General features: G+C 66.1%; 1 protein-coding gene across 1 annotated transcript in view; it reads right to left on the minus strand.

Annotated features, from left to right (window-relative positions):
• Positions 1 to 592: 592 nt before the first annotated feature.
• Positions 593 to 13,501, minus strand: part of ADGRB1 (adhesion G protein-coupled receptor B1) — a 72,223-nt gene continuing 59,314 nt past the window's right edge. Inside the window, exons 26-32 of the mRNA XM_046642494.1 lie at positions 11,367 to 11,538; positions 7,889 to 7,984; positions 6,142 to 6,196; positions 3,361 to 4,046; positions 2,675 to 2,710; positions 2,409 to 2,513; positions 593 to 1,389 (exon numbers count right to left, since the gene is read on the minus strand). Coding sequence (XP_046498450.1) covers positions 1,189 to 1,389; positions 2,409 to 2,513; positions 2,675 to 2,710; positions 3,361 to 4,046; positions 6,142 to 6,196; positions 7,889 to 7,984; positions 11,367 to 11,538 — 1,351 coding nt within the window. The 3' untranslated portion in view covers positions 593 to 1,188. The remainder of the gene's footprint in view (positions 1,390 to 2,408; positions 2,514 to 2,674; positions 2,711 to 3,360; positions 4,047 to 6,141; positions 6,197 to 7,888; positions 7,985 to 11,366; positions 11,539 to 13,501) is intronic.

Consider the following 13,501-nt stretch of genomic DNA (forward strand, 5'->3'; position numbering starts at 1 on the left):
AAGAGGCCAGACGCAGAACTTCAGTTTACGTTGGTATCTGAAAGCTCCTGCTCAGAAACCAGACAGGGGCCCTGGGCCCAGAGATGGGAGCAACAGAGGAAGTGAGGGTCCACCAAGGTCGGCCAGCAGGAGGGGGAACCGCAAGGCCCTTGCATTTCTTTCTACAGTCTCAGGATGTTTTTAAAAAGCACCATTTGTTGCTTTTGTCTCTCCTGCAATGAGTGAATGTACAGGAAAGTCAAATGCATCCCCCCATGAGTCTGAGTGTCCTGGGTGGGGGGGGGGGGGGGCGGGGCAGGGGAGAACCAGCATGGAGGCTCCCCATCAGGTCCCCTGGAAGCCCCCTTGGGGGATGAGATGCCTGGGGGCCGCATGACTGCTGGCCTGGGGGTCACGGCCCACAGAGTCCACTCCTGACACCCTGACACCGAGGCAGAGCTGACGGCTGGGGAGGAGCCGTGGTGCCTACCAGGCATCCCCCAGCCCTCCCTGACGCTGGCTGGGGGACTAAGACTGGTCAGTGAAGCCCACCCCCAGACCAACGGGGCCACGGATTGGGAACTGCACAGAGAAAGGCCACACACATAGGACATGGTTTTTTAATTCTTTTTATTGAAGAAAAGAAAAGGAGAGAAAAAATAGATTCCCCACCCTGCTTCTTCCTGGAGTGGGCTTCTAGTCCCGCCCCCGAGGGCGGTGCAAGTGAGAGGGCTGTGCTCTCGCCCGGGCTGGGGAGGGGCCCCGGGCCCTGGAGGGGTGGGGGTTGGCTGCTTCCGGAGGGGTGGGGGTGTCTAAAAAACGGTGCCGGGCCCGCTGGGCCAAGCAGGCTGGTCCTCTGTCGCAGCAGCTCAGGCGGACGTCCAGGGATGCTGTCCGCGCCAGTCTGGCTGCTGGCCGCGCCTGCCCGCTCGCCCGCCCGCCCGCCGGGGCTGGGCTTGAGGAGGGCAGAGTCTGAGGCACCTTCTGGCCTCTGGAGCCCTGTGCCCGCCTGGGCCGCCGCCACCTCCTGTCCTGTCTGGCTCTGGTCCCAGCACTGCGGGCCTCTGCCTGGCCGCCGTCCGAGCGCCCTGAGGCTGGGGCGCGGGCCTGGCCCGCCGCCCGCGAGCGTGTCTGTGCCCGTCCTGCGGCAGGAGCGGGCAGAGCAGCATCCCTCCTCCGTGGCCCGGTGCGTGGCCGCCACCCACCCGCTCAGACCTCAGTCTGGAGGTCGATGATGTCCTGGCCCACCAGCGGGATCGTGGCGCCCGACTTCTCCCACTCCACGTTCCGCAGCTCCAGTGGGGTCGGCGGCAGGGGCTCCAGCTCCTTCTTCACCCACGCGGGCGTCCCATGGGCTTTCCGAAGGCTCTCCCAGGGCCGCTTGTTGGGCGTCTGCTGCTTTTCTGGCTGCTGGCCAGCGGCGGTGAGGGGGTGCGGGCCCAGATGGAGAGACAGAGCAAGAACACATGGGGAGGGGAGAGAACGATGCAGACAAGAATCAAAACGGTGAGGAAGGGAGCGGAAGGAAAGGAGGAGTGGGGCAATAAGGAGAGGCCAGCACAGAAGCACGGGAGCAGAGCTTTTCCCAGACTGCACAAGTGTGCGGCCCCCACCAGTGCGTCACCGCCTGGGGACGGCTTGCAGAGGAGGGCAGCCTGGAGGCCCCTGCCTGCTCGGCACCCCTCGTTTGGCTTGGCTGTTACCCTTCTCCGGAGGGCAGCCTGTGCAGGCTGACTCAGCCCCAGCTGCACCCCAGTATGCTGCCTACCCTTCCAGACCGGGCCCCTGGGACACACGCATCTGCCTGTCCTGTCCCTCCAAGGTCTAGCATGGCCTCGGTCAGGCCAGGCCTTGGGAAAGACTGAGCAAATGAATGAACATGTGGATGAAGTTGGAGAAAAGGAAGCAGGGAGAAGGCAACCTTACCTAAGGGCTCCCCCTCCGCCCGCCCCGTGGCCCCGCCCTTCGCCCCACCCACAGCCCACAGCTCCCGCAGCCCTGCCCCTCGGCTCCGCCCCCTCTCCCCGCCCCAGCTCCTAGGCCTCGCCCCTCCCCGCCCACAGCCCCCGCGACTGTCCACAACTCTCCAGCCCCACCCCCAGCTCCCCGGCCCCGCCCCCAGATGTCGTGGCCCCGCCCATAGCTCTCGCCGGCCCTGCCCCTCGGCCCCGCCCTCTCTCCCCAGCCACAGCCCCCCAGGCCCCGCCCCCCTCCGTCCACAGCCCCCGCGATTGTCCATAGCTCCCCAGCCCCGTCCCCAGCTCTCGCGGCCCGTCCATAGCCCTCGCGGCCCTGCCCCTCGGCCCCGCCCTCTCTCCCCAGCCACAGCTCCCAGGGCCCACCCCCCTCCGCCCACAGCGCTCGCGGCCCCGCCCTCTCCCCACCCCCTCCCCACCCCCGGCTCCCCGGCCCCGCCCCGCCCTCCAGACCTTGCTCTCCGGGCCCAGCGGCTCCTTGTCCTTCTCTGCGTGCTGCAACTTCCGGTTCAGGTCCTGGAACATGTCCTGGTGCCGCTTGCGCGTGTGCATGATTTTCTGAAGGGGGAGGAGGGACAGCGAGTCTTGAGCCAGGAGCAGGGCTGCCTGCGCTCGTGGCCTCCGGGCCAGGGCGGGGTCCTCCTCAGCCCCCTCCCTGCCTGTTGGAAGGGCCAGAGCTGGGGGCCCAGGTGCTCTGGGGAAGGGACACGAGGACCCACCTCAAAGTCCAGTTCTGCGTACCGCGATTTCCGCCTCTGTGGGGAGAAGGAGTTTGCGCCCATTTGCAACCAGTTCCCTTGACTCCCCCAGACCACCAGTCCAGGCTCTCCTCACCTGAGGACCGGGGAGACTGAGGACCCCTCACCCCATGCCTGCCGGGGGGCCCAGCCAAGCCCTGCGGGACACGGCTCTGGTGCCCTCGAGCTGTGGTTCTCTGTGCCCTGAGACAATGGGGGTGTAGCTGGGGGCTCTAGGGGAAGAGGCTGGGCAGAAGGCAGGGCCAGCTCAAGTGCAGCTGGGTGAGTCCAGGCTGTGGGCCCCTGAGCCCCTCTGCAACAGGTGAGACCACCACTGCAGGGCCGTGGTTTGTGGTTTGCTATCAGGAGCGCCGGAGAGGGCCCGGGGAGTATGGCTGGAGAGCAGATAAGGCGGCTCCCTCGCAGAGTGGGGACCCCTGGGTCCTAGGACAGACTCTGCCCCTCCTAGCCATGCAGGTGGGTGCGCAGGGGCAAGAAGGCAAAGCCCTCCCACACAGGTCTCAGTCTCCCCTCTTGCCAAGGGGACACTTGCAGCAGAGGTGAGCCAGGGTGCTGGCATTCCTACGCTGGCTGCCAGCCCCACCTGTGGAGCCACAGCCCCAACCATGGGCCCACCATGCGCCCTGCCCCGCCGCCTGGGCCCTCACCTCCAGGGAGCTCACGGACAAGGTGGAGACATTCTCGTTCCTGGTCCCAGTCCCGGCACTGGGCCCTGGGTGGGCGGCGGCCTCTCCGGGCTCCCCCAGGCTGGGGGGTGCCGGCTCCAGGGTGGGCGGTGGGGGCAGAGGCTGCTGGGGGGGTGGGGGTGGCGGGGGCGGTGGTGGGGGCTGGGCGGGGGGCGCCTCAGGGGGCTGGCGGGAGGGCGGGCTGCGGGCGGGAAGTCCGGCCTCTGGGGCCATGTTGAGGTGGATGAGGCGCGTCTGGGGCATCTGGTCGATGTGGATGCTGTACTTGGGCTCCTCCTGGGGCTTGGGCCGCAGCGTGGCCGTGGCCGTGGGCAAGATCACGTAGCTCGTGTCCAGGGCCTTCTCCTGGGCCCGGCTCAGCTCCGAGTCCAGCTTCTTGAAGATGTCCCCGTCGCCGATGAAGGACTTGGGCGCCCTGTCCTTCTTGAGGGTCAGCGAGTGGTTGGGGAAGTCGGGCAGGGGGCCGCCCGGGCAGCGGGGCGAGCCGTGCAGGTGGAGCTTGGACACGTTGGCCGGCAGGCTGTTGAAGTTGGGGGGCGGCGCCTTGGCGTGGGCCAGCTTCCGCTTCTCCTCCTCCGGCAGCGACGGCCGCTTGAGCGTGCCTGTGATGGTGGCTGTGCGGCAGGCCGCGATGTCCTTGTTCAGCACTGTGGGGACAGGCGAGGGCGTCAGGACGGCCCGGAGCCGGGGGAGCCACCAGGTCCCGCGTGGCCCCACCTGCTGGGTGATCTCAGGCACACCCCATTGTGTCTGCTGTGGCACCGGGGGTTCCTTTGCCCTTTCACACAAGGCTGGCACGCAGGGGTGCCTCTCTGTCCTCCTCTGCAAGGGGACAGGTGACCTCCACCCACGCACTGCCCTTCCCAGCAGCTGCCAAGGGCCAGTGCGGGGACATAGCTCCTCGCCGTGGGCAGGACAACCTGTCCCTGGGGGGCCAGCACCCTCTCTGCTTAGCCACCCCTCTCGTCTGTTCAGCTGAGTGAGGACCAGGCCGCCCTGACCTCTGACCCCTCACTCGGGGCCCATCCTCAGGAAACCTGCTCTGCCTGCAGGCTCTCCCTGAGCTGGCCTGGTGCGGGGGCTGCCACGCCATACCCCTGCCCAGCTCCCAGACACCAGCGCTCGCCACTTGCTCCCTGCAGCCACCTGTCAGCACACAGCCCCCAAGCAGCACATGCCAGCGGCCACCCGCCCTCCCCTGGTCCTCCCCACCACCCGCTCCTGACAGCCGCAGGTCCCAGGCCCTTCTCTCCAGCCCTTGGACGTCCACTCCCTGCCCCATTCCACGCGGCCCAACAGGGGACTGCCATTTTCCTTGGGCAGCAGGTGGGCAGGATCAGTGGGGCATGAGCAGGGTCAGGAAAGGCCCCTCCCTCACGGCCTCTCCCCTGCACGTCACTCCCATCGAGGTCTCCCAGTCCGCCTCAGAGCCAGAGTCTAGCCGTGACCAGGCTGTGCACACCCCTGCATCAACCCAGCCGCAGGGGTCCCATGCACTCGTGGGGGTGCCCCCCCTGCTCCTTGCCTGCCTGGGCAGGTCACTGCTTCTCTGCACACTCAGCTCTTGGTTATATGTGTGACCCCCATCCCCAGCTGCCAGCCACTTGCTGCTCAAGAGGCCACAGGCCAGGCTGGGCCATGTGACCAACAAGGAAGGAACCAGAGGCTCACAGAGGCCAGTATGGCCCAAACAGGGCTGAGCCCAAGCCCCTAAGACCCCCCAAGTGTTGGAGTCACCTCCCAGGGAGGTTGACTAGAGCACATGAGATTAAGAGGGGCCAGGAAGGATGTTCTGTTTACTTCCTGCCTAGCCCAAGCCAGAGGTTACCTCCTCCAGGAAGTCCTCCTGGGGTTCACCTGGCAGCAGCTGACATTTCCCACCAGGGCTGTCCCAGCCCCTCCCCGATGGCTATCTCTAAGAGAAAACGCTCCTTAAATATCTGACAGGCCAGAAGACTGGTTGGGCCTCCCCAGTCCAGAAAGACACTGCCTGCCACTTCCCCAGGCACTTGGCTCACAGAACTATGACACTTGGGGGGGCTTCCTTTTATTGGACGATTGATTGCCTTTTTGCACTTGCTCCCAGGAAGCCCATGGCGAATCCAGGGCTCAGCTTTGGGTTCTTCTCCCTGCTTTCCTCCTGCTCCCATTGACGTTCCCCACCCGTCCTCCACAATGAACTAACGATGAAGAAATGAAGGCAACACAGAACACAGGCCCTTGAGGGAGGGCAGGCAGGGGTGAGGGGGTGGGGGACTGCAGGGTGGAGGCTGGGTGGGGAGCGGGGCAGCTGCAGGTCTCACATGGAGCTTGCCCAGCCTCGCTGCTGCTCCCAGGAGGCTGGAGGGCCAAGATAGAAGGGCGTGTGGGTGCTGAGAATCAGGGGCACGAGGAGAGAGCAGAGGGCCAGGGCAGCCCCGGGGGCGCTGAGAGCTCCAGCAGCATTGGACAGCCCGCAGCCGCCGAGCCCGAGCTCCAGGACAGTTTTCCAGAGGCTTCTGCTCATGCCCCACCAACCCTGCCTGCAGCCTCCAGGGAGCAGGGGCTATGGGCAGGCGCGGAGGCGGCCCAGGCCCTGATGGGGGCACTCGTCCCCACCTCCTGGCTCAGACCAGGGCTCCAGGGCCGCGGTGGGGGCTGTGGGGGGAAGGGGCGGGATGAAGACAGACGAATGAACAGACAGATGCATGGAGAAAAGAGAAACAAGAAGCAGGCCCAGGCAAGGCCCCCTGTGGCTCTCACCTGTCAGGCGCTCACCTGATCTACAGGCCAGATCCACGTCCTTCTCGAAGTCGGTCTGCAAGACAGAGAGGCGGGGCGAAGGCCCGTGGGCGAGGGGCGGGCGGGTCCCGCCTGCGGGCAGGGGGAGGGCCAGGCTGGAGCTGCAGCCGCACCTTGGAGGGCATGTGCGTGCGCACGTGTGTGTGTGCGTGCTGACGGCTAAGGGGGTCCATGTGCTCAAGGACACCCGTGTCTGCTGTGCTCACATGAAGCGATTCCCAGACGGGCGGCTGCGCCTCTGCGCGCTCTTCCCGTGTGTGCGCGTTCGTGTAGCTGTGTGTGCACATGTGTTTGCGTGCTTGCACACGAGAGCACGTCCTCCCTCTAAAGCATTCGTGGATTAGCTGGGAAGCGGGAAGCCAGTCCCACCACAGCTCGCTCACGCTCTTGCCCTCCGGCCTCAGTCTCCTCCGACCCCTGGCCCCTGACCTCGGTACAAGAGCTCTGTCCCTCCAACGGGGCAGGGCACACAGAGAGCCCAGGCCAGAGCCCCTGCTGCCCAGGCTGCGATCCGCCCACATGCCAGGCACAGGGTCCTGCCCCACGTCACCTCTTCAGTCCTCACCACAGCCCTGGGTATGCGGAAATGCAGGCCAGCGGCCAGGGAGAGGTGGGGTGGGGCTGGGACGCAGATGTCTGGTGCCAGGGTGGGACCAGCTGCCCTGCAGCAGTGGTGGAGCAGGCTAGGAGCTGGGAGATGGCAGGGCCACCCTGGCCCTGCCCTCAGGGAGCTCGGCCAGCTGGGGAACAGGCGTGGGCCACCCAGGCTGGGCTGTGGGGCCCAGGGGAGGGCCGGGCCCTCAATCTCAAGCCTGGAGCCTCCTTCCCTGCAAATGCAGACATCGAGTCAGCTGGAAGACCACAAGGGCTTCCCCCAGAGGTCAGAGATCAGGCCAGGAGAAGTGTCAGGGGATCCAGGATCCAGCCTCCTCCTACAGCCTGCCCCTGCCCTCACCCCCAAGGATGCCAGCAGCCTCCCCGGGGTTGGCCACTGGCATCTGCTGAGGCCCTGCCTGTGACCCTCACAACCCCCAGGAGGTGGCCGGGCACCCAAAGGCTGAATGAGCACCTCCTGCCTGCCAGGCGCACTGTGCGCTGGGGGCACCCGGCGGTAGCAGATGCCGAACGACAGGGAGGAGAATTCACCCAGGGTGCTACTAGGGCCTGAACAGGCAGCCTGATGGGCCATCAGGGAGGGCCCCCTGGAGGAGGGGACATCCCAGTGCAAAGTGGGCAGCAGGAGCAGGCAGGGTGTTGCAGGGCCTGCGGCCGGAGGGTGTGTGTGATGCTGGAGGACCAGGGGCTCAGGTCCTGAGAGGACCTGGTGGAGACAAGGCCACGACAGGTCCCGGGTGGAGGCCGAGCAAGCCAAGTTCCGTTCCCGGCCGAGCGTGAGGGCACTGAGAAGGCGGGGAAGGCGTGTGGAGAGGCGTGAGGTGAGGGCCGCCCCACGGCACTGCTGGTGCCAGGGTTGGGCATGGGGTGGCCGCCAGCCCCGCCCAGACTCCTCGACTCGACCCCGCCCATCCCAAACCCTAGACCAGGAGTTTCACCTTGGCGATCCTGTTTCCCCAACTTCAAACTGGGCTTGGACTTCCTCCTAATGGGGTTGCTGGGGGCTAGTGAAGCTTTGGGCAGAGGGATGACCGGAGACGCCTGGTGGGGGCACCAAGTGGGGGCCACGTGTGCCCCTGGCTCCAAGCCCTACCATGAGCTGGGCGTGGCCATTCTGGAAGGAGCCGCCCGAGTCCCCGTTGCCCTCCTCCTGGCGATCGACCACGCGGCACTTCACAGCATCCTGGACCTGGAGAGGGAGAGCAAAGGCATCGACGGGCAGCCCACGCCCACAGGCACAAGGCTGGGGAGGCGAGGGTGAGCTGGGTGCGGCCTCTCGGTGAGGGGCGGCTGCAGATTCACACAGGCCGAGGGCCGTGGGGCGGGCCCGGCCACCCTCTCGTCTCTGAGATGCTCCCTCGCCCTCTGGGGCATGAAAACTCAGAGACGTGGAGCTCCGGCCGCTGAGGAATGCTGCCGGCCCTCCCGGCCAGAGCCCGTGGGTAAGAAGCGACCATCGAGCTGGGAGGGTCACTTGTGTCCAGACTTGGCCTGAGTCACCCATGGCCTCCGCTCCGACCCTCGGGGGCACCCAGCCTGAGCGTGCACAAGGCTCCTGGCGGGGAGAGCGTGTCCACGGGAGCTGGGCGCCATGGTGCGCGAGGACAAGCTGTGTCATGGGCACAGCTTGCTCCCTCCAGGGGAACTGCACCATTGTGGCCCCAGACTCTTCAGAATGGATGGTGATGATGGCTCCGCGCATGAGGAGCCACCGAGCAGCCAGCACAGAGCCTATTAACAGGGAGGAGCCGTTGGAGGAGGAGAGACCTGCTTATCCAGGGAGGCATCTGCCAGTACCATGGCCACCCAGGGGTGCTCTCTGGGCCCTGGGGTGGCAGTGTGCAGAGTGCCCATCCATAGGGAGCTGTTGCTTAGGACCACAACGTGCAAACTGAATAAATGAATGTGCAGGGGCTGTGAAAGCACCGAAGACTTCCTGGAGGAGGTGTCCTGAAGCAATATATCCTGGCCCCCAGACAGCGACTCACCATGGAGCCATGGACCTGTCCTGGCTTACCCTGGCCACTGAGCTTATGCTGCGGGGAGGGGCTCAGCCAGTCTGTGCACCCTTCTCATCGTGCAACGGGGACACTGAGGTCCAGAGAGGGCTACAGACTTACCCAGGGCCACAGAGCGGGTCAGAGGCAAGGCCAGGGTCTTGCTGGCCTCGGAGCCATGGACACCAGCCAGCCCCTGGGCCCCCCTCCACTGCAGAAATGCCTCCTTCCATCCTGTGCTCCCTGACCTGCCCAGCCAACACTTGCTAAGCGCCTACTGTGTGCCCTGAGGGGGCAGGCCACAATCCAGGAGACGGCAGATGAGAAAGCAGTTTCTCTGCCAGCAGGAAAAGGAGCTGGGACTCCCAGAGCACCTGCCTCCTAGCTCCTCCTCCAGGAAGACGGCCTGGGCCAGCATCACCCGACTCTGCTCCCCCAGGAGCCCAGGCTCCATCGGAGCAGATGAGGATCTTACTTGTCCACCTGCTAGAATGTTCCATGCCATAGGGCTGGCTGGGGCTGCCTGGTGTGGCCTCCCCAGCGCCCCCTGCAGCCCTCCCCACGGAGGCATGAGGATGGAGGCCCACGCCTGAGCTGGCCCAGACGGCAGGGCCCCTGCAGTATGGACCCCACACACGGGGCCTGATGGAGACATCTGACCCACGTGTCCTCTGCCCACCCAAAGCAGGGGCACATGTGTGGGATCTCCTCTGCCCTGCCCCCAGGTGCTGCCTTCCCGAGGGGGGCACCTGTCTCTCCTGGGGAGCCGGCTCGGCCGCAGACATCACTGCCTCCACCCTGGCACCAAGCCTCGCCCTGCGCCTCCCATTGTCAACCAGGCGGCCCTTCAGAAGCCACCTTCTGATGTTTTCCAACCCCCCTTCTCTCCTCGGTACACACAGCCGGGTCTGCCATCTCCTGGGCTCTTCAGTGTCAGCTCTTGCATTTTTAATTTCTACAGCTCCCTCTCCGTCCTCAGCACGTTCCTTTTGTGTTACCTGCTGTTCTTGTTTCACAGAAGCCAGGCGGCCGAGGGCCAAGAGGGTGACCCTAGAGCCCGGTCAGAGTGTGGCTCTGGGCTCAGACCCACCCATGGCGACAAGGTCCGTGCTGGCCGGAGCTGGCCCGTCTGGTGAGGGGCGTGGGCGTAAGTGTGCTGTGGGGCTGTCGTGCGAATCACCAACCCGAGTAAATCGGGGGCCAGGGCCTGGCGCATGTGGGTGCTGGGCCCTGTGAGCGAGCGCTTCTCTCCGCAGATGTCACGCGGGTCTGCGGAGTCTCTTCTTCCTGGCCTATGTCTGTGGCCCATGGCTGGTGGCGTTTGTGGCTCTGCCAGCGCAGCCTCTCCTCCCGTCCTCAGGATTTGAGCACTGGACCCTCAGGAGCGACTGGGGCCGTTGCCACGTTAGCAACTTCCGGTCTCCATCCTCCTCCTTCCTTGTGGTCAGAGTCCCTGGAGAGGGGGACCCCGCAGGAATGAGCCGGGGGCCTCAGCTGACAGGGAGACTGGGGGTCAGCACGCGGGCTCCCCTCAATCGTTTCAGTATGACGTTCCCACCTTCAGATGTGCAGGGCCTCCCCAGGCCAGGGCCCAGTGTCCACTCCTGCAGAGCAATGCTCCAGGTGGGGGGCTGGGGGGCAGCACTGCCAGTTCAGTGGGGATCGAAGCTGCCGCCCAGGCGATGGATAACCAGGCGTCCACTCCGGGCCTCCCCTCAGCACCCCTGGGCCCTGGCGGCTGTGCTTCCACAAGTGCCCTGGGCTTCAGCGGCGTGCAGCAGCTGCTGCATGGCCCCACTGCCAGATGCACACGGGCTCCTGTGGGCCGGCCGAGTCCACGAGCACTTATGCACCCGCCTCCCAGCCTCCCAGGCTTTGATGCTGTCGCCTCCTGTGGTTTTCTTTATCCTTTCATATCTCGCTTTAAAACATCCCTTTGCCATCTTTCTAGGCATTTCCAGGGGAAGTGGAGCTGACCCCACACGTCTGCCCACCTGCTCCTGCCCCTTCAGCCTCCGCTGCCGTCCTGGCGCCAAAGCCAGTCCAGCCGGCGTCCCGCGCCCTCGGCTGCCCTGCTCTCCCTCACTGCTCTCCACACGGCCTTGAAGGAGGAGCCCACTCTGTCGACATCAAGAGGGCCACCTTTTCACATTGTGGTCCCTCTAAGATCCGGGCACACCACCGTAATCATGGCTACCAGCCAGGTGGTCGTTGGGATGGAGTCTGGTGAGGACCTTCTCCCGCCACCTTCTGGAGAGGTCCAGGAAACGCCAGAACGGGAATCTCAGCCGCCGTGAAAGCTGCGTCTCCAGCGGCTCTCCTTCCTGTAGGCCCCGGAGGACGGAGCCCCCACCCCGTCTGCTCCAGCCCGGGCGCAGGGCGTCCCTGGGAGGAAGCTGTTCTAACAACGGCTGACCGTTCTCGGGACCTTGGCTGCGTGCTGGACGCAAGTCTGACCCCTCGGGAGGGTCAGGGGCCATGGAAGTCGCACCCCCCTCTTCCCGGCCTCATCCAGACTCCTCCCGACAGAGGAGCCCAGCTCGGGCGGGCGCCTGCCCCGCCGGGCCGGCCCACCTCTCTCCGCAGGATGCAGTGCACCATCACGATGACGAAGCCCTCCAGCGAGTCGAAGACAGCGAAGAGGATCTGGAAGAGCGCGGAGCGGCGGTCGGTGACGGCGAGCACGGCCGACATCCAGGTCAGCGCCAGCAGCGGCAGCACCACGCAGGAGCTCCACAGCGAGGCCCTGCGGGTGGACGGGCGGCGGGCGGCAGGCATCAGGGCTGCCCCGGACCCTGGGGCCCAACCCCCGCGGCCCCAGCCCATCTCCCTCCCTGGCACCCGGGCTGCCCTTCCCACGTGGGCACAGCTCCCTGGGCTCCCCACCGCTCCCATCCTCTCCCTGGAGACCCTCTCTCCTGGGCAGCAGCGTCCTGCCAGCACCCCCACCCCTCAGCCCGAGGAGCTGGGGCTCAAGAGGGTGGTCCCGAGGGGCCAGACACGGCAGGGAGGGCGCTCTCCAGGAGACCCAGGCTCCGGACTGTCCAGGAAGCCACAGGGAGGGGAGGAGCCCCTGCTGGCTCCAGCTCCCGGGGCCCTCAGGCCCCCAGCCAGGGGTCCAGGGCCCAAACTGCAAGACGCCACGGAGGAGGGCACTGGGCCAGGCCTCTGAGCTCTGGACAGAGAGAGGGAGGGAGACAGAGAGGGACAGAGGGCTCAGGGAGGACCAGCAAGGGATCCTGCGAGGGAGGAGACAGGAGACAGGCCAGGCAAGGAGAGGACCAGGGCAGAGACAGACAGACACACAGACAGAGAGACCAACAGGTGCTCCTTCCTCTTGGCGGGCCCCGCTCTGCCCATCCCCAGGGGAAGAGCTGCCTCTGCCCTGCAGCCCTCACCCCCTCCTCCAGGAAGCCCTCCAGGAGCGCCCCTACAGTAGGCACTGCGCTGCACCACCGTGGGCTAAATGTGTGGCCACCCGGAGCCTGTCTCCTCATCTGTACTAAGGGGACACTGTGTCACCTCAAGGGGCTGTTGTGGGGACAGAGCGAGCACCAGCAGGGTGCCTGGTGCACAGCAGGTGTCTGAGAAATGCACCTAATCCCATCCTCACCACTACTAGGACTCTGGGGGCCACCATGGCCTGAGGACGACAGCTAGGGCAAGCTCCGCCCCAGGGGCCCGTAACTGCCTGCAGAGGCTCCGAGGGGCTGATGGGTCCCTGTCCCTGTGGCCAGGGAGGGGCCGGCGTCCCCTCCTCCCTCACAGCTCACCCTCCTCCTATGGATGTGGCAGAAGCAGGTGGGGCAGAAGTGACAGGAGAGCACGCAGTGGGGGTCACGGAACACGGCAGGGCCACCAGGGAGGAGCCAGGGGCACCGGGCTGGTGGGAGAGGGGCTGAGAGGGTTGCATCCGGCTGGGACTAACCAGCAGGGCCTTGGCCAGGGGCCCGGGGTGCACCACAACCCGCATACTCCGCTCTTCCACGCTCTCCAACGTGGCTCAGCACCGAAGCCGCATGCCCTCGGGTGGAGGCCTGCAGGGCCCCCTGTCTGTGGCCCCGCCCAGTGCAGACACCAGCATCCTTCCCATCCCGCCTCAGCCCTCTTCCAGGACCCAGGTCTCCGTCCCAGACCCACTCCTGTCTCTTCTCCAGGATGGAGTCCCCAGGGGATGGCTACCGGAGTCCCCACCCCTCTTCACTCCTGGGCACAGCATGGGCTCCAGAGCCAGACCTCCCCGCCCCCTCCTTGCCTCCCTTTCCAGGACCCCCGCCCACTGAGGAGGAACCGGCCATGGTGCTCACCTCCCTCCATGCCTGCTGGGCCTGCACCCAGCCCAGAGCCGGCCCAGGGGGCCCTCCATCAACCTTGCACACCCTGACAGCCGCCCTGTGCCCCTTCTGGGGCTAGGCCTCAGTTTCGCCCCCGTGGCTGGTGGGGCCCAAGGGTCTCTCTCCTCCCTTCCAAGGTAGGAGGGACACCTGGCCACCTCCGCACCCACGTTCTGAGCAGGAGGGGCAGAGCCCTCCCCCGCCGAAGCTTCTCATCCTGCCGTGACCCATCTTCCCTCATCCTCCCTCGACCGGCGTGTTCACATCCCGATGCCGGGGCCTAGGGACCGTAAGGTACTGAATTCCTGCAGCCCAGCCTCTGAAACACCCCGCAGAGGCCTCGCGGAGAAACCCGAAGGTCGGGCGCCATCAGAG

Source organism: Equus quagga, chromosome 16 (assembly GCF_021613505.1).
Source record: "Equus quagga isolate Etosha38 chromosome 16, UCLA_HA_Equagga_1.0, whole genome shotgun sequence".
Taxonomy (NCBI): domain Eukaryota; kingdom Metazoa; phylum Chordata; class Mammalia; order Perissodactyla; family Equidae; genus Equus; species Equus quagga.